Source organism: Salvelinus alpinus, chromosome 14 (assembly GCF_045679555.1).
Source record: "Salvelinus alpinus chromosome 14, SLU_Salpinus.1, whole genome shotgun sequence".
Lineage (NCBI taxonomy): Eukaryota > Metazoa > Chordata > Actinopteri > Salmoniformes > Salmonidae > Salvelinus > Salvelinus alpinus.
The window spans coordinates 52267944-52292716 of NC_092099.1; the positions used below are offsets into that span (position 1 = coordinate 52267944).

Genomic DNA, 24773 nt, shown 5'->3' on the forward strand with positions numbered 1-24773 from the left:
GCTTTAGCTCCACCTGTCTGAGTCCGAGCAGAGACAGAGCACCTCTTCACTGGGAGGGACTGCTTTAGCTCCACCTGTCTGAGTCCGAGCAGAGACAGACGCTGGTCCTAGCAGCCATGCATTGTCCTGACATGTGTAAACTGAATGTTCAAACCCTGAATGCTGATTGGCTAACAGCCGTGGTATATCAGACCATATGCCACGGGTATGACAAAACAATTCTTGTTAGCGCTCTAATTATGTTGGTAACCAGTTTATAATAGAAATAAGGCACCTCAGGGGTTTGTGGTATATGATCAATATACCACGGCTAAGGGCTGTATCCAGGCACTCTGCGTTGCATCGTGTGTAAGAACAGCCCTTAGCCGTGGTATATTGATCATATACCACACCTGATTGCTTAAATATAACACAGTATATATATATATATATATATATATATGAGTGTGTATTAGTGTGACTGTAACGGTCTGATGTTTGAAAGTGAGTGTGTACACTATATGTGTGTAGTGTGTGTATTACCTGTTGCAGGTCAGCCAGTGAGTACAGGTGAACATGTTGCAGTAGGTATTCTCTGGGGAAGATCCTTTGGGGGAGAGAAAAATACCAACATTTTGACAATTTTAGTTATGCAATTTTCTTAGAACCATAAGTCAGATCCTTATGTAAGTCAGATCCTATGTAATATTATATGCCATTTAGCAGACTTACAGCACTGTGTGTATGGGTGGCCCCACCAATAAAAAGTAGAATTCAATGCCGTGTGTCATTGTCTCTCACTGTACTGACCTGTAACAGCAAAGCTGATGAAATGGTTTATCATATATTAAAACATGACAGGAAGGAGATTCGAGGTTCATGTTGAGATTCATATAGGACGATAACAGAATGTACACGATGAGTCATGTCACACATACACACAGGACCATAATAGTGCCTGTGTAACCATGGTAACGGCGGGGCCAAATTGCTGAGAAAATGGGGGTTAATTCAATAGAATGAGAGTCAGGCTGGGGCAGAAGGGGAATGGGTGTTTAAAAGCTCTCTGCCTTATAATGGAGCGAAGTGGAGGTCTCTCTCTGCTCTCTCCGTCTCATCAGGCTCGCTATTATAGCCCTCTGCACAACACTCTCTGCCAAACCTACACACACAGTAATTCACACACACTCACCCACACCAGCTCACATTACAGCTCAAGGATCCACAAAGTGACATAGAAAGAGACAGAGAGGTGGGAGTTGGAGTGAAAGATGGAGAGGGTGAGAGATGGGATCATATAGACTCTCTGCACTAATAACTCTGCGCTGTCTCTCTCTGCACTAATAACACGACGCTGTCTCTCTCTGCACTAATAACACGCCACTGTCTCTCTCTGCACTAATAACACGACGCTGTCTCTCTCTGCACTAATAACACGACACTGTCTCTCTCTGCACTAATAACACGACGCTGTCTCTCTCTGCACTAATAACACGACGCTGTCTCTCTCTGCACTAATAACACGACGCTGTCTCTCTCTGCACTAATAACACGACGCTGTCTCTCTCTGCACTAATAACACGACACTGTCTCTCTCTGCACTAATAACACGACACTGTCTCTCTCTGCACTAATAACACGACACTGTCTCTCTGCACTAATAACACGACACTGTCTCTCTCTGCACTAATAACACGACACTGTCTCTCTCTGCACTAATAACACGCCACTGTCTCTCTCTGCACTAATAACACGACACTGTCTCTCTCTGCACTAATAACACGACGCTGTCTCTCTCTGCACTAATAACACGACACTGTCTCTCTCTGCACTAATAACACGACACTGTCTCTCTCTGCACTAATAACACGACGCTGTCTCTCTCTGCACTAATAACACAACACTGTCTCTCTCTGCACTAATAACACGCCACTGTCTCTCTCTGCACTAATAACACGCCACTGTCTCTCTCTGCACTAATAACACGACACTGTCTCTCTCTGCACTAATAACACGCCACTGTCTCTCTCTGCACTAATAACACGCCACTGTCTCTCTCTGCACTAATAACACGCCACTGTCTCTCTCTGCACTAATAACACAACACTGTCTCTCTCTGCACTAATAACACGACACTGTCTCTCTCTGCACTAATAACACAACACTGTCTCTCTCTGCACTAATAACACAACACTGTCTCTCTCTGCACTAATAACACAACACTGTCTCTCTCTGCACTAATAACACAACACTGTCTCTCTCTGCACTAATAACACAACACTGTCTCTCTCTGCACTAATAACACAACACTGTCTCTCTCTGCACTAATAACACAACACTGTCTCTCTCTGCACTAATAACACGACGCTGTCTCTCTCTGCACTAATAACACAACACTGTCTCTCTCTGCACTAATAACACGACGCTGTCTCTCTCTGCACTAACACTGAAGGGACATACACTTCCAATGCCTCTCCTGGGAGTAGAGAGAAACTCACACACAGCTCTATGCAGGTACCATGGAAACCTTTGTGGGAAGCTGTAGTAGTATCTATATGAATTATGCGAATTTGAGTGCATATACTGTATATGTGAGTTACATCTGTCCCTTCCACGCCCTCTACTTCTCATCCTGTGTCTCCCTAACCTGCCGCCACTCCCCCAGTGCTCTCTCCCTCTCTGTGTGGGTGTTTCTGATTGTGTGAGTGGAGACAGGTGTGCTGGAGGCAGAGCAGATCCCCACCAGCTGCAACCTGTTCCATAATCAAGACCTCTACAAATACTCAGCCCTGCCACTTGCACGCTGCCAGATCGTAACCTCTGCTCAGTCAGTCTGCATTTCAAGCCGTTTGTTCCTGCAATAGTTATCCTGTGGTGCCTGTTTTCCCTGGCCTGACGCTGCTTTTCTCTCCACTACAGTTCCATCCGCTCTGACTCTGGTCCGTCTCGCCAGTCTAGCTTCCCAGCCCTGGACCCCCGCTCTACTGCTTCCTTGAATTCCGCTCCGGACCCATTTACCCTGCCCCTACTTCCCTTGCCTCAGCCCCAGCCTCCCCCTGGCCTGCCCCCCCCCACACACTTTTCGATAAATACCTTGGTTACCTTATCCCTGTCTCCTCGTCTGAGTCTGCACTTGGGTTCACCTGCTCCACCCCGCGTAACAACATGACCCAACAATGACCCAATAACAACATGAGCGTGCTTCTACACCTGCATTACTAGCTGTTTGGGGTTTTAGGCTGGGTGTCTGTACAGCACTTTGAGATATTAGCTGATGTACGAAGGGCTATATAAAATAAAATTGATTGATTGATTGATGAGCGTGTGTGTGTGTGTGTGTGCAGGAGTGTGTTCTGCAGATAGGGAAACACACACTCTCTCTGCCTCTCTATAGACAGATAGTGTTTATGTAGCCATTGTGAGAGGAGGAGGGATGGCAGAGGTCCAGTCAGAGCAGAGCCTCATTCACTCATCAGCCCCAGGCCTCATTAGACTGGCTTCATTACAGCTCTAATCTGACACACACACACACACACGCACGCAAACACACACACGCAAACGCACACAGGCTCAGACTCAGAGGGCGGGCAATTTGTTCAGCTGAGGATAAATTCCCTTTTCATGTGTTTATGGGAAGCTTTACAACCATTGAGAGATAGACAGGGAGGTGTGTGTGTACATGTAAGTGTGGCTTTGCAGTCATTAAGAGATAGACAAAGAGGTTGGTGGACTTTCATTAGTGCTAATCTGTCAGAGAGAGTAGCTCCTACTGAGAGAGTGAAGCCGGCGGTCAGAGAGAGTAGCTCCTACTGAGAGAGTGAAGCCAGCAGTCAGAGAGAGTAGCTCCTACTGAGAGAGTGAAGCTGGCAGTCAGAGAGAGTAGCTCCTACTGAGAGAGTGAAGCCAGCAGTCAGAGAGAGTACCTCCTACTGAGAGAGTGAAGCCAGCAGTCAGAGAGAGTAGCTCCTACTGAGAGAGTGAAGCCGGCAGTCAGAGAGAGTAGCTCCTACTGAGAGAGTGAAGCCGGCAGTCAGAGAGAGTAGCTCCTACTGAGAGAGTGAAGCCAGCAGTCAGAGAGAGTAGCTCCTACTGAGAGAGTGAAGCCGGAAGTCAGAGAGAGTAGCTCCTACTGAGAGAATTCTGCAGCGATACGCCATCCCATCGGGCTTGCGCTTAGTGGGACTATCATTTGTTTTTCAACAGGACAATGACCCAACACACCTCCAGGCTGTTTAAGGGCTATTTTACCAAGAAGGAGAGTGATGGAGTGCTGCATCAGATGACCTGGCCTCAACCCAATTGAGATTGTTTGGGATGAGTTGGACCTTAGGAAAAGTAGCCAAATGCACAGCATATGTGGGAACCACTACTGAGTCGATGTGCAGGGGTACGAGGTAATAACATGGCTATATACAGGGAGTACCAGTACTGAGTCGATGAGCAGGGGTACGAGGTAATAACATGGCTATATACAGGGAGTACCAGTACTGAGAGGATGAGCAGGGGTATGAGGTAATAACATGGCTATATACAGGGAGTACCAGTACCGAGTCGATGTGCAGGGGTACGAGGTAATAACATGGCTATATACAGGAAGTACCAGTACTGAGTCGATGAGCAGGGGTACGAGGTAATAACATGGCTATATACAGGGAGTACCAGTACTGAGTCGATGAGCAGGGGTACGAGGTAATAACATGGCTATATACAGGGAGTACCAGTACTGAGTCGATGAGCAGGGGTACGAGGTAATAACATGGCTATATACAGGGAGTACAAGTACCGAGTCGATGTGCAGGGGTATGAGGTACTTGAGGTAGCTATGTAGATATACTGTAGGTAGGGGTAAAGTGACTAGACAACAGGATAGATAATAGACAGTAGCAGCAGTATAATGTAGGTAGGGGTAAAGTGACTAGACAACAGGATATATAATAGACAGTAGCAGCAGTATACTGTAGGTAGGGGTAAAGTGACTAGACAACAGGATATATAATAGACAGTAGCAGCAGTATACTGTAGGTAGGGGTAAAGTGACTAGACAACAGGATAGATAATAGACAGTAGCAGCAGTATACTGTAGGTAGGGGTAAAGTGACTGGACAACAGGATAGATAATAGACAGTAGCAGCAGTATACTGTAGGTAGGGGTAAAGTGACTAGGCAACAGGATAGATAATAGACAGTAGCAGCAGCGTACTGTATGTGGTGAGTGTGAAAGTGTGTGTGAGTGTGAGGCGTCAGTATGCATGTGTGTGCATGTTGTGTGTGTGGGCGTATGTAGTGTGTGTGTGTGTGTTGGGTGTCAGTGTAAGTATGTGTGAGTGTGTGGGTAGACTACAGTGTGTTTGCATAGAGTCAGTGAAAGAGAGTTAGTACAAAAAGGGGTCAATGCAGGTAGTCTGGGTAGCTGTTTGATTAGCTATTTAGCAGTCTTGTTTAGCAGTCTTGTTTAGCAGTCTTATGGCTTGGTGGTGGAAGCTGTTCAGGGTCCTGTTGCCATCTGGAACGAAACCAAGATCAGAACAGAGCATCCATACCAGACAGACGGAATGTACAGTCCATGATGCAGCTGAGAAAACTGATCTAACTGCTACAGGGTTCAACAGAAGACTAATCTAACTGCTGTAGGGTTCAACAGAAGACTAATCTAACTGCTGTAGGGTTCAACAGAAGACTAATCTAACTGCTGTAGGGTTCAACAGAAGACTGATCTAACTGCTACAGGGTTCAACAGAAGACTGATCTAACTGCTACAGGGTTCAACAGAAGACTGATCTAACTGCTACAGGGTTCAACAGAAGACTCATCTAACTGCTGTAGGGTTCAACAGAAGACTGATCTAACTGCTACAGGGTTCAACAGAAGACTGATCTAACTGCTACAGGGTTCAACAGAAGACTCATCTAACTGCTGTAGGGTTCAACAGAAGACTCATCTAACTGCTGTTGTCACGCCCTGGCCTTAGTATTATTTGTTTTCTTTATTATTTTAGTTAGGTCAGGGTGTGACATGGGGTATGTGTGTGTTTTGGGTGATTATATGGTATAGGGGGTGTTGGTTGTAGTGTATGGGTTTGTGTTGAGTGTATGTGTCTAGGTATGTCTATGGTTGAGTGTAGGTGTTTAGGAAAGTCTATGGTTGCCTGATTTGGTTCTCAATCAGAGACAGCTGGTTATTGTTGTCTCTGATTGGGAGCCATATTTAAGGTAGCCATAGGCTTTAGGTGTTTGTGGGTAATTGTCTATGTTGAACGTAAGTAGCCTGTGTGTGTGCACTACGTTTGTAGCTTCACGGTCGTTTGTTGTTTTGTATAGTTTGTATAAGTGTTTCGTTTCGTGTTTCATCTTCGTCGTTCTAATAAAAGAAGATGTATTCATATCCCGCTGCGCCTTGGTCCGTCTCTCCTCCACACGATCGTGACAGAATTACCCACCAAACAAGGATCAAGCAGCGTGATCAGTGGCAACAGGAGCAAGGAACAAAGGATTCATGGACATGGGAGGAGATTTTGGATGGAAAGGGACCTTGGGCACAACCGGGAGAATATCGCCTCCCTCGTGAAGAGCTGGAGGCAGCGAAAGCCGAGAGGAGGCGATATGAGGAGGCAGCACGGAGGCAAGGCTGGAAGCCCGCAAGTACAACCCAAAAATTTCTTGGGGGGGGCTTAGAGGTAGTGGGCCGAGGGCAGGTAGGAGACCTGCGCCCACTTCCCAGGCTAACCGTGGAGAGCGGGAGTACGGGCGGACACCGTGTTACGCAGTAGAGCGCACGGTGTCTCCTGTACGTGTTCATAGCCCGGTGCGGGTTATTCCACCTCCCCGCACTGGTAGGGCTAGATTGGGCATTGAGCCAGGTGCCATGAAGCCGGCTCAACGCGTCTGGTCTCCAGTGCGTCTCCTCGGGCCGGCTTACATGGCACCAGCCTTACGCATGGTGTCCTCGGTTCGCCTACATAGCCCGGTGCGGGTTATTCCACCTCCCCGCACTGGGCGGGCGACGGGGACCATTCAACCAGGTAAGGTTGGGCAGGCTCGGTGCTCAAGAGAGTCAGTACGCCTGCACGGTCCGGTATTTCCGGCGCCACCTCCCCGCCCCAGTCCAGTTCCACCAGTGCCTACACCACGCACCAGGCTTCCAGTGTGTCTCCAGAGCCCTGTTCCTCCTCCACGCACTCGTCCAATGGTGCGTGTCTCCCGCCCATTACCACCGGTGCCTACGCCACGCACCAAGTCTCCTGTGCGTCTCCAGAGTCCTGTGCATCCTGTTGCTGCTCCCCGCACTAGCCTTGAAGTGCGTGTCCCCAGCCCGGTACCACCAGTGCCGGCACCACGCACTAGGCCTAATGTGCGTATCCAGGGTCCAGTATGCCCTGTTCCTTCTCCCCGCACTAGCCTTGAGATGCGTGTCTCCAGCCCGGTACCACCAGTTCCGGCACCACGCACCAGGCCTACAGTGCGCCTCATCCGGCCAGAGCCATCCGTCTCCCCAGTGCCATCTGAGCCATCCGTCTCCCCAGCGCCATCTGAGCCATCCGTCTCCCCAGCGCCATCTGAGCCATCCGTCTCCCCAGCGCCATCTGAGCCATCCGTCTGCCCAGTGCCGTCTGAGCCATCCGTCTGCCCAGTGCCGTCTGAGCCATCCGTCTGCCCAGTGCCGTCTGAGCCATCCGTCTGTCCCGAGCCATTAGAGCCGCCCGTCTGTCCCGAGCCGTCAGAGCCGTTCGTCAGTCAGGAGCTGCTAGAGCCATTCGTCAGACAGGATCTGCCAGAGCCGCCAACCAGACAGGATCTGCCAGAGCCGCCAACCAGACAGGATCTGCCAGAGCCGCCAACCAGACAGGATCTGCCAGAGCCGACAACCAGACAGGATCTGCCAGAGCCGCCAACCAGACAGGATCTGCCAGAACCGCCAACCAGACAGGATCTGCCAGAACCGCCAACCAGACAGGATCTGCCAGAACCGCCAACCAGACAGGATCTGCCAGAGCCGCCAGCGAGCCATGAGCGTTCAGAGCCGCCAGCCAGCCATGAGCGTCCAGAGCCGTCAGCCAGCCATGAGCGTCCAGAGCCGTCAGCCTGCCATGAGCGTCCAGAGCCGTCAGCCTGCCATGAGCTTCCAGAGCCGTCAGCCTGCCATGAGCGTCCAGAGCCGTCAGCCTGCCATGAGCGTCCAGAGCCGTCAGCCAGCCATGAGCGTCCAGAGCCGTCCGCCAGCCATGGGCGTCCAGAGCCGTCCGCCAGCCATGGGCAGCCAGAGTCGCCCGCCAGCCATGAGCAGCCAGAGTCGCCAGTCAGCCGGGATCGGCTGAATCCCGCCAGTCAGCCAGGATCTACCAGAGACACCGAAGCGGATATTGACAATGCTGGAGTGGGGGCCACGTCCCGCACCTGAGCCGCCGCCATATTAGGGCCCACCCCGGACCCTCCCTTTATATGTCAGGTTTTGCGGACGGAGTCCGCACCTTTTGGGGGGGGGGTACTGTCACGCCCTGGCCTTAGTATTATTTGTTTTCTTTATTATTTTAGTTAGGTCAGGGTGTGACATGGGGTATGTGTGTGTTTTGGGTGATTATATGGTATAGGGGGTGTTGGTTGTAGTGTATGGGTTTGTGTTGAGTGTATGTGTCTAGGTATGTCTATGGTTGAGTGTAGGTGTTTAGGAAAGTCTATGGTTGCCTGATTTGGTTCTCAGAGACAGCTGGTTATTGTTGTCTCTGATTGGGAGCCATATTTAAGGTAGCCATAGGCTTTAGGTGTTTGTGGGTAATTGTCTATGTTGAACGTAAGTAGCCTGTGTGTGTGCACTACGTTTGTAGCTTCACGGTCGTTTGTTGTTTTGTATAGTTTGTATAAGTGTTTCGTTTCGTGTTCATCTTCGTGGTTCTAATAAAAGAAGATGTATTCATATCCCGCTGCGCCTTGGTCCGTCTCTCCTCCACACGATCGTGACAGCTGTAGGGTTCAACAGAAGACAAATCTAACTGCTGTAGGGTTCAACAGAAGACTAATCTAACTGCTGTAGGGTTCAACAGAAGACTAATCTAACTGCTGTAGGGTTCAATAGACAGACAACACTAGATACTGGAGGAGCAGGACCAGAGGGTATATCTCTGCAGTAATATTTAGGGGAGATTACCTGCCTCTCACCCTGATTCCACCAAAACATGTTTGGGACATATTACATGACTGACAACCCACTATGGGTCTCCATAAGAACTTCCCTTCTACATTCTAAAGAACATACCTGACCCAGAACCCCTTTCCAAAACTACAAATCACTGGAGACAGAAAAAGTGTTGTTTTAAAAGCCCTCCATCATAATTGTGATATCTAACCTGAGTGTCAGCCTCCAATAGAGACATCCAGTAGCCAGACAGTCTGCCGTGTGACTCCTTGCTAAGTCCCCTGTGAGGTGTGTGATTGGGTCATTTTCTCAGGGGCCTGCCTGCCTGTCAACAAGGGCTGGGCAGTAACAACTGTTCTCCTCGCCGCTCATTTCGCCTCCTTTCTTCTCATTGGCCAAGTGTTTGTGGTGGTGGTAACTAGAGGTCGACCGATTAATCGGAATGGCCGATTAATCGGGGCCAGTTTCAAGTTTTCATAACAATCGGAAATCGGTTACAATCGGAAATCGGTTGATTACATTGCACTCCACGAGGAGCCTGCCTGTTAGCGAATGCAGTAAGCTAAGGTAAGTTGCTAGCTAGCATTAAACTTATCTTATAAAAAACAATCAATCAATGACTGTCATTGCTCCAATGTGTACTTAACCATAAACATCAATGCCTTTCTTAAAATCAATACACAAGTATATATTTTTAAACCTGCATATTTAGCTAAAAGAAATCCAGGTTAGCAGGCAATATTAACCAGGTGAAATTGTGTCATTTCTCTTGCACGCAGAGTCAGGGTATATGCAACAGTTTGGGCTCTTTGCGAACTAATTTGCCAGAACTTTACGTAATTATGACAACATTGGAGGTTGTGCAATGTAACAGGAATATTTAGACTCATGGATGCCACCCGTTAGATAAAATACGGAACGGAATAAACGTTTTGTTTTCGAGGTGATAGTTTCCAGATTAGTCAAAGGTATATGGTTTAGAGAGAAATAGTCGACGCGTTATAATTCCTGTAATAACTTGCGGCTGAATTTGAAAGGGGTTCCTTCGTTATTTTACCGTTCATGTCTTCCATAGAGAATGTCTTGATCTACTTCAAATAAGGTCTGGGTTTCGTGCAGGCTTAAACCGCCTCGACGTTTTGATACCCGTGTAAATCTCACTAGGATAAGGTAAAGTTTGTCAACATATTTTCATAAATCCACTCTACAATTTTTTAGCCTATATTATATTTAGCCTATATTGATCAGAGTTACATTGTCCTATAGATATCTACACAGTTATAAAATTGGCACGGTGATGTAAGCCTACACGAAACACAGACCTTATTTTAAGTTAATCTAAAAATATCCTATGGAATAAATGAAGGAACCGCTTTTCAGATTTTGCTAGGTGTCATGGGAATTATGACTCGCACTTTGGTTGTCAATTCTTACCATGCCCATTATTAAAATAGGATTTCCTGCATATAGAAATTAAAGTTTGTTTTCAACATTCATCACAGGTAACTTAAACTCTTATTTTTATTCAAACAGTTGAGAGTATTTGTCTCCTAAGCAGACTCTTCAGTATCATTGTCACTTCAGAGCTGTGTGTGTGTATTTATGTATTATATTAAGTTAAAATAAAAGTGTTCATTGTTCATTCAGTATTGTTGCAATTGTCATTATTACAAAAATGTGTGTGTGTGTATGATATATATATAAAACATTTTTTTTTTATATAAATTTGCCGATTAATCGGTATCGGCATTGAAAAATCATAATCGGTCGACCTCTAGTGGTAACCCTCAGATACAGGCCTGTCTGTGTAACAGAGTAGAGACAGCTACTGTAGGAGACCACTAATCAGAGGTGACTGTATCACATGTAAGACGTGTTGGTCACACACACGTACAAACACACACCCACACACGTACAAACACACACCCACACGCGTACGCACACACTCGCAGAGTGTACTGACTGTGAGGTGTTGACTCTTCTTGTGGGTATCAGTGCTTGCTCCGACACGGTAACCGTCACACCCTGCTGGGGTAACCGTCACACCCTGCTGGGGTAACCGTCACACCCTGCTGGGGTAACCGTCACACCCTGCTGGGGTAACCGTCACACCCTGCTGGGGTAACCGTCACACCCTGCTGGGGTAACCGTCACACCCTGCTGGGGTAACCTTCACACCCTGCTGGGGTAACCTTCACACCCTGCTGGGGTAACCTTCACACCCTGCTGGGGTAACCGTCACACCCTGCTGGGGTAACCGTCACACCCTGCTGGGGTAACCGTCACACCCTGCTGGGGTAGCCGTCACACCCTGCTGGGGTAACCGTCACACCCTGCTGGGGTAACCATCAGTCAAGACAGGCAGTCAATGTGTGGACTGAGAAGACTAGAACTATTATTCATTGATTACAAAAGGTTTAATGAAGGACTTCCTGACCTAAGCTTATGTGTGAAAGCGGAAACGATGTACAGAACCATGTCTTTAAACAGTATATGACTGTAGTACAGAACCATGTCTTTAAACAGTATATGACTGTAGTACAGAACCATGTCTTTAAACAGTATATGACTGTAGTACAGAACCATGTCTTTAAACAGTATATGACTGTAGTACAGAACCATGTCTTTAAACTGTTTATGACTGTAGTACAGAACCATGTCTTTAAACAGTATATGACTGTAGTACAGAACCATGTCTTTAAACAGTACAGTGGGGCAAAAAAGTATTTAGTCAGCCACCAATTGTGCAAGTTCTCCCACTTAAAAATATGAGAGAGGCCTGTAATTTTCATCATATTTATTTGCAAATTATGGTGGAAAATAAGTATTTGGTCAATAACAAAAGTTTATCTCAATACTTTGTTATATACCCTTTGTTGGCAATGACAGAGGTCAAACGTTTTCTGTAAGTCTTCACACACTGTTGCTGGTATTTTGGCCCATTCCTCCATGCAGATCTCCTCTAGAGCAGTGATGTTTTGGGGCTGTTGCTGGGCAACACGGACTTTCAACTCCCTCCAAAGATTTTCTATGGGGTTGAGATCTGGAGACTGGCTAGGCCACTCCAGGACCTTGAAATGCTTCTTACGAAGCCACTCCTTCGTTGCCCGGGCGGTGTGTTTGGGATCATTGTCATGCTGAAAGACCCAGCCACGTTTCATCTTCAATGCCCTTGCTGATGGAAGGAGGTTTTCACTCAAAATCTCACGATACATGGCCCCATTCATTCTTTCCTTTACACGGATCAGTCGTCCTGGTCCCTTTGCAGAAAAACAGCCCCAAAGCATGATGTTTCCACCCCCATGCTTCACAGTAGGTATGGTGTTCTTTGGATGCAACTCAGCATTCTTTGTCCTCCAAACACGACGAGTTGAGTTTTTACCAAAAAGTTATATTTTGGTTTCATCTGACCATATGACATTCTCCCAATCTTCTTCTGGATCATCCAAATGCTCTCTAGCAAACTTCAGACGGGCCTGGACATGTACTGGCTTAAGCAGGGGGACACGTCTGGCACTGCAGGATTTGGCGGCGTAGTGTGTTACTGATGGTAGGCTTTGTTACTTTGGTCCCAGCTCTCTGCAGGTCATTCACTAGGTCCCCCCGTGTTGTTCTGGGATTTTTGCTCACCGTTCTTGTGATCATTTTGACCCCACGGGGTGAGATCTTGCGTGGAGCCCCAGATCGAGGGAGATTATCAGTGGTCTTGTATGTCTTCCATTTCCTAATAATTGCTCCCACAGTTGATTTCTTCAAACCAAGCTGCTTACCTATTGCAGATTCAGTCTTCCCAGCCTGGTGCAGGTCTACAATTTTGTTTCTGGTGTCCTTTGACAGCTCTTTGGTCTTGGCCATAGTGGAGTTTGGAGTGTGACTGTTTGAGGTTGTGGACAGGTGTCTTTTATACTGATAGAAGTTCAAACAGGTGCCATTAATACAGGTAACGAGAGGAGGACAGAGGAGCCTCTTAAAGAAGAAGTTACAGGTCTGTGAGAGCCAGAAATCTTGCTTGTTTGTAGGTGACCAAATACTTATTTTCCACCATAATTTGCAAATCAATTCATAAAAAATCCTACAATGTGATTTTCTGGATTTTTTTTCTCATTTTGTCTGTCATAGTTGAAGTGTACCTATAATGAAAATTACAGGCCTCTCTCATAGTGGGGTTCAGAGGTTTGTGTTAGATCAGTGCAGGCGGTGATGGCCGTGACGGGCCTCCTCAGAGCCCCCTCCAGGCCGATGGTAGGCCCAAAGGGTCCATGGATGGCCAATGGTAGGCCCAGAGGGTCCATGGATGGCCCGATGGTAGGCCCAAAGGGTCCATGGATGGCCCGATGGTAGGCCCAGAGGGTCCATGGATGGCCCGATGATAGGCCCAGAGGGTCCATGGATGGCCGATGGTAGGCCCAGAGGGTCCATGGATGGCCCGAAGGTAGGCCCAAAGGGTCCATGGATGGCCCGATGGTAGGCCCAGAGGGTCCATGGATGGCCGATGGTAGGCCCAGAGGGTCCATGGATGGCCCGATGATAGGCCCAGAGGGTCCATGGATGGCCCGATGATAGGCCCAGAGGGTCCATGGATGGCCCGATGATAGGCCCAGAGGGTCCATGGATGGCCGATGGTAGGCCCAGAGGGTCCATGGATGGCCCGATGGTAGGCCCAGAGGGTCCATGGATGGCCGATGGTAGGCCCAGAGGGTCCATGTATGGCCCGATGATAGGCCCAGAGGGTCCATGGATGGCCCGATGATAGGCCCAGAGGGTCCATGGATGGCCAATGGTAGGCCCAGAGGGTCCATGGATGGCCGACAGCAGGCCCATAGATGGCCGGGGGAAGGTTTTAGCACCACCGGCCTCATTAATCCTGCAGTGTTTTGAAGGGCAGGGCGTTAGTCGCCGAGCGCTAATGGTGTAGTGGTAAACAGGGTCTCTAGTGAGAGAAGAGCACTCCGGGGTCGCCACCACTGCCGTAAACACCACGGCCTTCTTCCCCTTCCGACAACCAGCTGGGATAACTCTGTAGCCCAGGGTGTGTGTGTGTGGAGTAGGAGCGTCTCAGAGCCCCACTCTCTCTGTTCGTCTCGGTCTTCAAACATACTGCAACAGCACAGCAGAGAGATTGAGACAAAAGAACAGGTGAACCTGTCATGGTCAACAGTAGACTACAGTACACACACGATATAAGCCTGCCATTCCAGAATGGACAGGACTCCTTAAATGCATAAAGACCACACGCATGGACCATGCCTCACTTAAAAAATACATTTTAGCTCAATACAAGTCATCTGGATGAAAATACAGTTGAAGTCGGAAGTTTACATACACTTAGGTTGGAGTCATTAAAACCCGTTTTTCAACCACTCCATAAATAGTTGTAGCAAGTTGGTTCGGACATCTACTTTGTGCATGACACAAGTCATTTTTCCAACAATTGTTTACAGACAGATTCTTCCACTTATAATTCACTGTATCCAGTAGGTTGGAAGTTTACATACACTAAGTTGAATATTCCAGAAAATTATGTCATGACTTCAGAAGCTTCTGATAGGCTAATTGACATCATTTGAGTCAATTGGATGTGTACCTGTGGATGTATTTCAAGGCCTACCTTCAAACTCAGTGCCTCTTTGCTTGACATCATTGGAAAATCAAAAGAAATCAGCCAAGACCTCAGCTAAAAAAAAAATCCAAACGCCTGAACGTAACACGTTCATCTGTACAAACAATAGTACACAAGTATAAACACCATGGGACCACGCAGCCGCCATACCGCTCAGGAAGGAGACGCATTCTGTCTCCTAGAGATGAACATACTTTGGTGCGAAAAGTGCAAATCAATCCCAGAACAACAGCAAAGGACCCTGTGAAGATGCTGGAGGGAACAGGTACAAAAGTATCTATATCCACAGTAAAACAAGTCCTAAATCGACATAACCTGAAAGGCCGCTCAGCAAGGAAGAAGCCACTGCTCCAAAACCGCCATAAAAAAAGCCAGACTACGGTTTGCAACTGCACATGGGGACAAAGATCATACTTTTTGGAGAAATGTCCTCTGGTCTGATGAAACAAAAATAGAACTGTTTGGCCATAATGACCACCGTTATAATTGGAGGAAAAAGGGGGAGGCTTGCAAGCCGAAGAACACCATCCCAACTGTGAAGCACGGGGGTGGCAGCATCATATTGTGGGGGTGCTTTGCTGCAGGAGGGACTGGTGCACTTCACAAAATAGATGGCATCATGAGGACGGAAAATTATGTGGATATATGGAAGCAACATCTCAAGACAACAGTCAGGAAGTTAAAACTTGGTCGCAAATGGGTCTTCCAAATGGACAATGACCCCAAGCATACTTCCAAAGTTGTGGCAAAATGGCTTAAGAACAACAAAGTCAAGGTATTGAAGTGGCCATCACAAAACCCTAACCTCAATCCTATAGAACATTTGTGGGCAGAACTGAAAAAGCCTGTGCGAGCAAGGAGGCCTACAAACCTGACTCAGTTACACCGGCTCTGTCAGGAGGAATGGGCCAAAATTCACCCAACTTATTGTGTGAAGCTTGTGGAAGGCCACCTGAAATGTTTGACCCAAGTTAAACAATTTAAAAACAATGCTACCAAATACTAATTGAGTGTATGTAAACTTCTGACCCACTGGGAATGTGATGAAAGAAATAAACGCTGAAAAAAGATCATTCTCTCTACTATTATTCTGACATTTCACATTCTTAAAATAAAGTGGTGATCCTAACTGACCTAAGATAGGGAATTTTTACTAGGATTAAATGTCAGAAATTGTGAAAAACTGAGTTTAAATGTATTTGGCTAAGATGTATGTAAACTTTTGACTACAACGGTATATATTTTTTTGAATGCCAGGAATTGAGGGGGAAAATTAGCTTCTCAATTACAAATTGACTGACCAGAGAACACTGTTTTCACAGACATGTTGAGCGTTGATGTATCAAACAGAGCTAGTGTGTGTGGAGGTTGGGGAGGGGGTTAGGGAGTGTCAGAGAGCGTCCATCACCCCAGAGACAGGCCTTTTAGTCTGGACACCCTCACATAAACACATTCCCATCATACACTCACATACTGGCCTCAGAGGAGCCTTCAGGCTACACTTCACACATGCATGCTTAACATGGACTAGGAATCAAGTCAACAAAGGGGCTTTCAATGGACATCAGACATACAATTACCATTCCATACTTCTTCATTATGTTCCTGTGGTTTATGAAAGTCTACTTTGATGTTTCCAGTCTCATAAATCCATTATCTGTGTTCCTCCTTCATCTTCCTACTATGGTCCTGCGTCATCCTTTCACTGTCTCATCCCCCAACAATCTTGCCCATTGACAACAATTTACATCTCTAGTCAAAATGGATTTAATTAACAATCAAGGCCTTGATGAATCATACCTCATCCCCCTCTCGTCCATCCCTCCCCCTCCCCTGTCCATCCCTCCCTCGTCCTTACCCTTCCCCTGTCCATCCCTCCCTCGTCCTTACCCCTCCCCTGTCCAGCCCTCATCCTTACCCTTCCCCTGTCCAGCACTTGTCCTTACCCCTCCCCCTGTCCAGCCCTCATCCTTACCCCTCCCCCTGTATAGCCCTCATCCTTACCCCTCCCACTGTCCAGCCCTCATCCTTACCCCTCTCCTGTCCAGCCCTCGTCCTTACCCTTCCCCTGTCCAGCACTTGTCCTTACCCCTCCCCTGTCCAGCCCTCGTCCCTACCCCTCCCCCTGTCCAGCCCTCATCCTTACCCCTCCCCCTGTCCAGCCCTCATCCTTACCCCTCCCCCTGTCCAGCCCTCATCTTTACCCTTCCCCTGTCCAGCCCTCGTCCTTACCCTTCCCCTGTCCAGCCCTCATCCTTACCCCTCCCCCTGTCCAGCCCTCGTCCTTACCCTTCCCCTGTCCAGCCCTCATCCTTACCCTTCCCCTGTCCAGCCCTCGTCCTTACCCCTCTCCTGTCCAGCCCTCGTCCTTACCCCTCTCCTGTCCAGCCCTCGTCCTTACCCTCCCCCTGTCCAGCCCTCGTCCTTACCCTTCCCCTGTCCAGCCCTCATCCTTAACCTTCCCCTGTCCAGCCCTCGTCCTTACCACTCCCCCTGCCCAGCCCTCGTCCTTACCCCTCTCCCTTACCCCTCCCCTGTCCAGCCCTCGTCCTTACCCCTCCCCCTGTCCACCCCTCTCCCTTACCCCTCCCCAGCCCGCGTCCTTACCCCTCTCACTGTCCAGCCCTCGTCCTTACCCCTCCCCCTGCCCAGCCCTCGTCCTTACCCCTCTCCTGTCCAGCCCTCCCCTTCTACAGAGGTCCTCGGTGATATCAGCGAGGCAGCTGAACAAGTATGCTCTGAAGGACTGGAGCTTCTACCCTCTCTTCTACCCTACACTCCCCTCACACAGCCTCTTCTACCCTACACTCCCCTCACACAGCCTCTTCTACCCTACACTCCCCTCACACAGCCTCTTCTACCCTACACTCCCCTCACACAGCCTCTTCTAACCTACACTCCCCTCACACAGCCTCTTCTACCCTACACTCCCCTCACACAGCCTCTTCTACCCTACACTCCCCTCACACAGCCTCTTCTACTCTACACTCCCCTCACACAGCCTCTTCTACCCTACACTCCCCTTACACAGCCTCTTCTACCCTACACTCCCCTCACACAGCCTCTTCTACCCTACACTCCCATCACACAGCCTCTTCTACCCTACACTCCCCTCACACAGCCTCTTCTACTCTACACTCCCCTCACACAGCCTCTTCTACCCTACACTCCCCTCACACAGCCTCTTCTACCCTACACTCCCCTCACACAGCCTCTTCTACCCTACACTCCCCTCACACAGCCTCTTCTACCCTACACTCCCATCACACAGCCTCTTCTACCCTACACTCCCCTAACACAGCCTCTTCTACCCTACACTCCCCTCACACAGCCTCTTCTACCCTACACTCCCCTCATACAGCCTCTTCTACCCTACACTCCCCTCACACAGCCTCTTCTACCCTACACTCCCCTCACACAGCCTCTTCTACCCTACACTCCCCTCACACTTCATACCCATACAGCCTCTTCTACTCTACACTCCATACCCATACAGCCTCTTCTACTCTACACTCCCCTCACACTTCATACCCATACAGCCTCTTCTACTCTACACTCCCCTCACACTTAATACCCATACAGCCTCTTCTACCCTCCACTCCCCTCACACTTCATACCCATACAGCCTCTTCTACTCTACACTCCCCTCACACTTCATACCCATACAGCCTCTTCTACTCTACACTCCATACCCATACAGCCTCTTCTACTCTACACTCCCCTCACACTTCATACCTATACAGCCTCTTCTACTCTACACTCCCCTCACACTTCATACCCATACAGCCTCTTCTACTCTACACTTCATACCCATACAGCCTCTTCTACCCTCCACTCCCCTCACACTTCATACCCATACAGCCTCTTCTACTCTACACTCCCCTCACACTTCATACCCATACAGCCTCTTCTACTCTACACTCCATACCCATACAGCCTCTTCTACTCTACACTCCCCTCACACTTCATACCCATACAGCCTCTTCTACTCTACACTCCCCTCACACTTCATATCCATACAACCTCTTTTAACCTACATTCCCCTCAGACTTCATACCCATACAGCCTCTTCTACCCTACACTCCCCTCACACTTCATACCCATACAGCCTCTTCTACCCTACACTCCCCTCACACTTCCCTTCCTCTCTCACCTTCTCCGGAGGTCCTCGGCCACGGCAGCGCGGCAGCTGAACAGGTATGCTCTGAGTGACTGGAGCTGCTGTCTCAGGCGTAGGACTGCAGCCAGGCCTTCACAGTGTTCATATAGACACGGGTTCAACTGCTGCACATCCAGCAGGGGCTCCTCATAAACAAACTCCAGGAACTCCTTGGCCTGCTTGGACACCTGGACAGAATAGGGAGAGGAGGGGTGGGCTGTGTGTGTGTGTGTGTGTGTGTGTAAGGTCAAATCCTAACTTCAGAAGTGAACGTAACTAAAACTTTCCCACTCAGTGGGTGTTTCAGAATTTGTCTGTAGGTTTCTGAATAGGTTGCGTGCGAGTGGATATGAGCACATATAAGTCGCTCTGGTAAATGACTCAGACGTGTGGAGAACGTCACCATTCTCACCTTGTGTCTGTTGGTGTCCCAGTTGTGCAGCAGGCGGGCAGGGATGAGGAACAGGTTGTCTTGGTGACAGCTCTGGCAGTAGTACCAGCCACTGTAGCAACACACCTTGGCCTTGCCCCGCGACAACCCTACTGGCTTCTGACACCCTGCACAGAGAGAGGGGAGATACTGGGTGAGGGAGTGTGTGTGTGTGTGCCCATATCTGAATGAGTGTATGGGTCTACAGATCAACTAAACCACCAAACACTCTCTGTATCTAGAATTTAAAAAGGTGAGTGATGAAGTCCCTAATTTATTAGCTGTTATTACACGTTGCAACAGCCATGCAGGTCAACGATTGAGGGGCTGCTGACCTCCACAGGTCAAAGGTCAGGAGACAGAAAAACAGATTTGCCATAGTTAATGATTAGAGTCCCAGTCTGAAAGACTTCATATGTACCTCTCTCTCAATGCCACACTAACCACTTGCAACCAAGCAAACCAACATCTAGAACTACAAGGACTTCCAAAAACATCCCGTTCAGTGAATCCCTCCAACCCAGTCGAAGCTGAGGCACAGATTAGAAGAAGGTTTCCCCACTCCTCCCTGTAGACACAATAAGAGGGGAATTCAGTAGAAAGGAAAGATCCTAGGCTTCTATTGATGTACTTCAGTAGTGCTGCTATCCTCTGAAAACTATCTGCTTTGTCTTGGTCTCTTTGTTGTTCCTGTCTGCGCTCTCCCAAACACTCTGGGCCCACGCCATGGGCCACGCTCAGAACCCAAACAGGTGACCGCGGCAACGGCAGGTGTCCCTTATCCCCAGGACGATCTGGGAGGGACGGGGCCCAGGACGCCACGGAGGAAGAAAGGAACAAGGGAAGAAGGAGATGGAGAAGGTAATAGAGGGAGAGGGGGAAGGAGCACAGACGGATACGGACTTGCACGCTCTTTGTCTTTTTCGGTGGAGCGTAGCGCCTGCCTCTGTACTTCACAGAGACGAGAGGGGGAAGAGATCAGACGTGGATAGAGAGAAGGAAGGAAAGAGACGGAGGAGAGAAAAAACAGAGGATAACACACCAACAGCGGCTATCAGAACAGCCGATCTGGACCGGGGGGAGGTTCAGAATGAACCTTATTCAATCGAGTACAGGCTTAATTAACTGAATGGACAACAGAGACAGAATGCAATATGGAATTTTATTAAATAGTTTGGGGTATGGCCTCGTCTCCTTGGAGCCAGATGCTGATGACAGGTAGCCCTTTGCTGGGCAGCTGGCATAGAAACCCCCCCGCTGGGGGAAAGGAGTTCCAGTGACGGGCCTTAAGGTTATTATGGCTGGTGGTGGTGGGGAGGTGGAGCGTTGTCCAAGACTGTTGCTGAAAAACAGGAAGTGAGAGAACATGGGCAAGTTGACATATAAATACATCAACATTTACACCCATTGGTTGAGACAGGAAAGTGATAATTGCAAGAGCGAGCCCATATGTTAAAAAGCAAAGTGCTTTATTGTGCCGTGCTTATAGGCTAAAGGTAAATAGGTAAATGACATTCAGCTGATGGCTAATAAGAGGAGGAGATTAACGAGATGCTACGCTGATGATGATATGTTTGTATTCATTCCCACTACGACCGTAGAATAGGAAACAGAGTGAATTAGGTAATACTGCTTGATGAAGTTAAACAAGCATTCAGATCAGCCTTCCCTGATTGAACATTCAGATCATCCTTCCCTGATTGAACATTCAGATCAGCCTTCCCTGATTGAACATTCAGATCAGCCTTCCCTGATTGAACATTCAGATCAGCCTTCCCTGATTGAACATTCAGATCAGCCTTCCCTGATTGAACATTCAGATCAGCCTTCCCTGATTGAACATTCAGATCAGCCTTCCCTGATTGAACATTCAGATCAGCCTTCCCTGATTGAACATTCAGATCAGCCTTCCTGATTGAACATTCAGATCAGCCTTCCCTGATTGAACATTCAGATCAGCCTTCCTGATTGAACTTTTGTGAACTACATTACAAGTCTCTGTTTTCTGCTATTTATCTGCGGAGGCTATCTGTTGTTGAAACTCTGTCAATGAAGACCTAGAGGAAGTGAGACTGGCTCTACTGCTCTAGGGATACAGAGAGAAAACAAAGGTTAATAGATCTCATCTAAAACACATACAGGGCCGGTTCAAGAGTATTCCTGGACCCAGATGAAGCCTAGCACTTTTAATGGAGGGCCAAGTGTAAAATGAATCTGGGAGTTGGTTTTCCATTCCCCACTGTGGACAAAAGAGAAGTCAATGTAAAAAACCTTACATACCTCAAAGAATACATAAACCACAAAAGCTCCCCAGCCGACATCTTAATCAGAGTAATGTCTTCCTTAAGGTCCCCTCAGACTCTGGGGACAAACTTTGAGGCCCATTAGTTTCTACTTTATTATTCGGTCAGAGGGAAAAACTTAGAACTCAACCCAACGCAATATAACAGAGGCCCCATTATAAATGAGTATGATAAATGACTAAGCAGGGACTGATGTGCTGTGGCCCTGTTTCTCTTGGAGAGAGAGACCATCTCCTCCTTATGCCTTCCTAAACCCAAACCAATATGGCATAAATACAGGGGCTGCCCTGCCACTGGCTGAGGTTAGGAGCTAACCACGCACCAGCCAGCCACCCTCAGGCACACTGGAGCTAATGTCAACTTGAGGTTTTTGGGGCAGGGACCCCAAGCTATAAAAAGACAGAGTTGGTGTCTTCCCCCCTCAACTCTAGTCCCCTCTCTACCATCCAACCCTAAACACACACACACACACACACACACACACACACACACACACACACACACACACACACACACACACACACACACACACACACACACACACACACACACACACACACACACACACACACACACAGGTCCTGGAGGCTGCAGTGCAGAGCGTACCACAGACCACGCAGCGGGGTGTTGTGTGTCGAGGCTGCCCTGTCATCAGCGTAGGAGCGCAGCACAAACCCACACTAACCACCCCTGCTCCATAAATACATCCACTCCCCCAGAAACCAGCTTGCTCTGCTACCCATCCACTCAACTCACAGCGGATGGATGGGGTTTAGCCATTGGGGTTTTTCTCAAAAGGGTTCCTCAGAAATTATTGATGATTGTTAAGTTACCAAATCACTAACATCGTCGTTTACACAACTACACCTTGGCTTCTGTATGGTCTATATTCTCTGAAATAGACCAGCATCTCTAAATCTGGACCGTAACTTGTGTTGGATGGTGCGGCTCCTATACTAATGATGTGGATTCCCTTAGTGAGAGTGAGATGGATGCCAAGGCCTCCAGGGAGAATGTCCAGCCAGCAGAGAGGAGAGGATGGTTAGTGCCAGTGGCCAAACGCTGTGACCCAGCTAGCTGCTGGGTCTTGTGGACAGCACTGCTGATACGGTCAGTAAAGAAAACAAACAAGAAAAACCCTTGCACAAAAAATCACAATCACAAACGCATGTGGAGCTACTTCATGGGTACATGTCCTCCCCAAAGAACCACAGCTCACTAACACAGCTGGGTGCATTCAAGAAGCCTTCTAAGGTAGAGTGTAGAGGGCAGAGGGACAGAGCAGTGGTGCTCATGGGAACAACATGCCCTCTTGGAAATCCTGTGTCCACCAGTGTGGGAAGTGGGAAAGAAGAAGAGGTATCAAACCATGACCCCCCCCCCCCCCCCCCCCCTGTGCCCCAGTCCCATAGCTAGAGAGGGTCTTTCTGCTCTGTCGTCCCCAGAAAGGGGCTCCCACTCAGCCACGCTTTCAACTGTCTGACGGTTTACACCTCTGTGTGTGTGTGTGTGTGTGTGTGTGTGTGTGTGTGTGTGTGTGTGTGTGTGTGTGTGTGTGTGTGCGCGCACAGGGGGCAAAGACAAGAGGCCTCTTCTTTGATGTGTCTCATTCAAGACTCAAATTAAAATGTGTGCAAAGAGAGACAGAGAGAGAAAGAGAGAGAGACAGAGAGAGAAAGAGAGAGAGACAGAAACACAGAGACAGAGAGAGACAGAGAGAGAGAGTGAGAGAGAGAAAGACAGAAACACTGAGAGAGAGACAGAAAGAGAGAGAGACAGAAACACAGAGACAGAGAGAGAAAGAAACACAGAGAGGGTGAGAGAGACAGAAACACTGAGAGAGAAAGAGCAGAAGAGTAGAGAATGCAGTGAACACAGTGAGAGCATGGACAGTGCAGTTCTCTCCTCAGTTCTCCTCTCCTCCTTGTCCCTACAAAGCCCTCTCCTCTGCAGACCCTGTGAATCCACACAAGCTGAATGACCAGGGTCAAGCAAACTTTGAGAGGAACCTGGGGTACATTCAACCCCCCTAAGATGGCTAGTGGTGGTATTGGGGGGTCTCAGGCTTCAAACGAACACCGGCCACAAAAGAACAACCCCGTGTTCCTCCATGTGTAATTAGCTGAATAAATATTGCTAATTAAATACTGGTACTCTCTGACGAAGGCCATGCAGCCGAAATGCGTCGGTTTAAAAAAAAACTTTGTTTCTATTGAACATGCCATACTAATAAAGGCATTTTAATTAATTATATGAAGAGTGCCTTGGTCCTCCTTTCTTTTTGATGACTGGTTCAGTATGGGTTTGATGTGAACAATCACTTGCCGTGGACGGGGGTGGGGCTCACATATGCATATGTGGTGCAAATCTATTGAGTTGAAACAAATTGAGGAAGACAACACATGGGTGGAAGGACACTGGTCAACATGACTGGCCAACAAGATATAGACCAGTGTAGATGATTGTATAGATTGGCTAATATACAGCGCATTCTGAAAGTATACTGTTACGTTATAACCTTATTCTAAAAGGATTAAATGAGACATTTTCCACAGAAATCTACAGAAATGTTTGCAAACTTAAAAACAGAAATACGTTACTTACATAAGTATTCAAACCCTTTGCCATTAGACTCGAAATTGAGCTCAGGTGCTTCCTGTTTCCACTGATCATCCTTGAGATGTTTCTACAACTTGATTGGAGTTCACCTGTGTTAAATTCAATTGATTGCACATGAATTGGAAAGGCACACACCTGTCTATAGAAAAGGTCCCGCAGTTGACAGTGCACGTCAGAGCAAAAACCAAGTCATGAGGTCAAAGCAATTGTCCGTAGAGCTCCGAGACAGGATTGTGTTGAGGCACAGATCTGGGGAAGGGTACAAAAACATTTCTGCAGCACTGAAGGTCCCCAAGAACACAGCGACCTCCATCATTCTTAAATGGAAGAAGTTTGGAACCACTAAGACTCTTCCTAGAGCTGGTCGCCCGGCCAAACTGAGCAAATCAGGGGAGAAGGGCCTTGGTCAACCTTATGTCACTAAGACAATTCCACAACTACTACCTTATACACACACACAAGTGTAAAGGGATAAAGAATATGTACATAAAGATATATGAATGAGTGATGGTACAGAACGGCATTGGCAAGATGCAG

General features: G+C 48.1%; 1 protein-coding gene across 1 annotated transcript in view; it reads right to left on the reverse strand.

The window, feature by feature from the left end:
- The window catches only part of LOC139539051 (pleckstrin homology domain-containing family M member 3-like), a 92698-nt gene that overhangs the window by 28097 nt on the left and 39828 nt on the right, over positions 1-24773 (reverse strand). The window contains exons 5-7 of the mRNA XM_071341743.1: positions 19297-19442; positions 18879-19072; positions 523-586 (exon numbers count right to left, since the gene is read on the reverse strand). Coding sequence (XP_071197844.1) covers positions 523-586; positions 18879-19072; positions 19297-19442 — 404 coding nt within the window. The remainder of the gene's footprint in view (positions 1-522; positions 587-18878; positions 19073-19296; positions 19443-24773) is intronic.